Source organism: Telmatherina bonti, assembly GCF_933228915.1.
Source record: "Telmatherina bonti genome assembly, chromosome: 20".
Taxonomy (NCBI): domain Eukaryota; kingdom Metazoa; phylum Chordata; class Actinopteri; order Atheriniformes; family Telmatherinidae; genus Telmatherina; species Telmatherina bonti.
The window spans coordinates 14,376,419-14,379,494 of record NC_136618.1 but is presented as its reverse complement, the minus strand read 5'-3'; the positions used below and the strand labels follow the sequence as shown (position 1 = coordinate 14,379,494).

General features: G+C 52.1%; 1 protein-coding gene across 1 annotated transcript; it reads right to left on the bottom strand.

Moving 5' to 3' along the window:
* Positions 1 to 296: 296 nt before the first annotated feature.
* On the bottom strand, positions 297 to 2,856 carry skida1 (SKI/DACH domain containing 1; the record flags this gene model as incomplete). The annotated part of the gene is made up of 1 exon (XM_079259508.1): positions 297 to 2,856. The coding sequence occupies exon 1, from the start codon at positions 2,739 to 2,741 to the stop codon at positions 297 to 299; it is 2,445 nt and encodes an 814-aa protein (XP_079115634.1). The 5' UTR covers positions 2,742 to 2,856.
* Positions 2,857 to 3,076: the final 220 nt, after the last annotated feature.

The following is a 3,076-nucleotide window of genomic DNA, read 5'->3' as shown; positions in this document are numbered from 1 at the left end:
AGCTTATTTCAAAACAAGTCTTTAAGCATAAATCCACGATCTTCTGTCTCAGTCCAAAGAGGCGTTCTCACATGGCTCCAAGTGGGATCTTCCAGCTTTTCCTCGATCACTCAAAACAAAGTGGAATGTAAATCCATTTTGAGGGGGGAAACCTGAGAGGGGGGGGGGGGGGGGGGGGGGGGGGGGGGGGGGGGGCACAGGCAAAGTTGCAAACAGTGTGCGTTCACGGTAAGACACAGGCAACTGTTAGGTCGGATATGGGGGTGAGGGGGGAGCTCCTCTTCTTTAAAACCACTTTAATATTTCCGAGTTTTCTGAGCGTGTGGTGGGGGAGGGAGAATCTGGCTGCCTGGCTGCCACTTCCACACGGGGTGGGACGGAGGGGGAGGCCCGGGTCCCCTCAGCGAGTTAAGAGAGTAAGCGGGGCACAAATCTCCGTCGCTGCCAACAATCAAAGACGGTGGGGATGGGAAGTTTGCCATCAGGCTGAAAGGCGTTTTTGCGGGCGATGCTACAGTGATCACGTTGCTGCGTTTGCGTCTGCTCGGTAAATCCTCTGTGGATGCCTCTTCACAGCCCGCAGGGCGAGAAGAGGAAGAAGAAGAAGGCGTAGAAGAAGAGCAAGAGCCTGCCTTGTTGACTCTGCATGCGTTTTGTTTTGAATACGTCCTGAAAAGTCGGGGTTTCTTGATCCCCTGCACGGTAGCCCTGTGGTTTTTGTTCCTGTGCTCCCCCTCCTCACATGGGGTGTCCTGGCTGTTACTGCATTCCTGGGGACCACAGGGGGACCTGGGGGCCTCATCGGGGCTTTTCTCTGTGCCTTTAATCTCGTTGTTGAAAAAGTCTCCGTGTTTGATCGTTGGATATTGGCCATTGCATTCAGTCTTATCTCCTTTACATTTAACTACAGTGGACTGGCTCTGGTATTCATATTCATCACAGCTTTCCTCTACTTTAACTTTCACATTGTTGAGGTTGAAGGGGGGTGTCCCGACTGTCCTGCCACAATCCAATTGGGAGGCAGCGGTCAGAGGGGGCTCGTCCAACTCGCTCTTTATCTTTTTCGCTGGAGTTGGCGTTTTTAAACTGGTGGCTTTAGGTTCCCTTTTGTCGACACATTTTTGCGACTTCTTAAGGTCACACTGTGTGCTCAGTCCTGGGTAAAGTTTAGCAGAATGTCCCTGTGTTTTGCGTGGGGGATGAGAGGCCTTGCACAGGTCATGTCTTGGTGATAAGGGGACCAACTCATCCACGTGGTCAATCCTGTTTGGATCCGCTTCACACACCTTTTCCCTTGTGGCATCAAAGAACAGACTTTCCCCCAGAGAGTTTAATTCAGGTGGCTGCAATTCCCCCCGACTTTCATTGTCTGTCAAGTCACATTTCTGACGTTTGTCCTGTCCTTTTTGTGAAGCATCTTGACCCACTGTTCTGTGCTGCTTTTCCTGCTGCTGTTGGTTGTTGTAATGAAAGGTGGGCTGTAACAATAGAGGCCCTTTGCTGGAGCTGAAACCTTTGGCGAGCGAACCCACCCGAGCTCGTCTGAACCGGATGCTCTGGATTGAAACGCGGCTTGAAACCGAGCTGGAGTCAGATTGAGAGGAACTCTCATCCTCTGAGCTGACCTCTGAACTTTCTGACTGTGTTTCTTCTTCGTCTTCATCTTCCTCCTCATCTTCGGAGCTTCCAGAGTTGCTGCTGGTGGAAAATCCGGAGCCGAAGTCCGAGTCCGGGCAAGTGCTAGACTCTGTGTCGCTGCTGAAATTATCCGGGAAACTCGGCACATGGTGGTGGTGATGATGGTGATGGTGGTGCTGGTGATGGTGATGGTGAGGTCTGGGGTCCAGATAAAAATCCGGGCTGAGGTGGAAAGCACCAAGAGAAGTAGTCCCGTGACTGCCAGACGATTTGGGTTGAACGAGCAGCACCGGCGGTACGTGGTGATGTCTGCTTCTGCTCCATGAATGCCTCGCTCCTTCCCTGCCGCCTCCCCCCTCGCGCCTCCTCTTCCTTTTGTAAAGTAGGTCGCCGGCTGAGCGCGAGAGCCTGGACGGAGCTGCTATGGCGGACTGAAGCAGCACCGGCTGCCGGCTCGCAGCGCTCCGGAAAAACGAATGCCTTTGGTTCAAAGTAACGCGTTTCCCTGTTATTTTATCAGTTTCATAGTTTTTAAAGTGTTTGTGACTGAACTTAGTCACCGACCGGTAATCGCGTCCGTGGGCTTTGTGGTAAAACTGAGGTAGTTTTGAATCGGTAAGGCAAGGAGTCATCTCTCTCCTCTTGCCTGTTTTGTTGTGGAGCTTGAGAGTCTCTGGGACACTGTGCAAACTAAACCAAACTTTTTCTTTCCACAATTCGGCATCTGCACGGAGGAACCCTGGCGACGCATCCTCATCCCCGGAGGAACACGCCGCTTTCGCTTTCCTTTTTGTGGACTTCAACACCCTCTCCGTCTTGCAGGAGAAATACAAAGCCTCCACATCCTCCCGTGATATGAGAGTGCATTTAGCGGCGTGGAAAGCTATAGAGTTTATTGCTTTTAGCTTCCGCAGCTCCTCCAGGTCGCAGTGGTGCTTTTTCACCTTCAAGTGATCCATGCGCTTGTGCACGGTTGTCCGGGGGATGTTCTTCAGCAGGTCTGTGAAGACCTGAGACAAAGCAAACATTTGTTTTCCTTTGATAAGCAGGTATCCCAGTCTCACTCCTTGCATTTCCTCATAGCCACACTCCAGGTCTCCCATGTTTTTTGTAACCGCTACAATGCATTAATCCATGTGGTCACTCTTACTATGGCTTTTGAATGGCACGGGGTCGTGCGCTCAAGGCATCCTGCTCATACCTTTAATCCATCCACACTGCTGCTGCTGCGTCATGAAAATTCAAACTTTGACATGCGGAGTTTAAATGGAGCTGCCCCTGTCTGATAATGAGCCGGCAGCATCCTTTCCTCTCCTCTTACCCCGGTCTGGCATGGTGGAGGAATGCGACGGATGCGTCCACCAAGCCGGGGGCTGCTGCCGCTATACCTGCCTCTGCCGACTCCACTCCCCTCTGCTCGGCAGCAAGACGAGGGGTA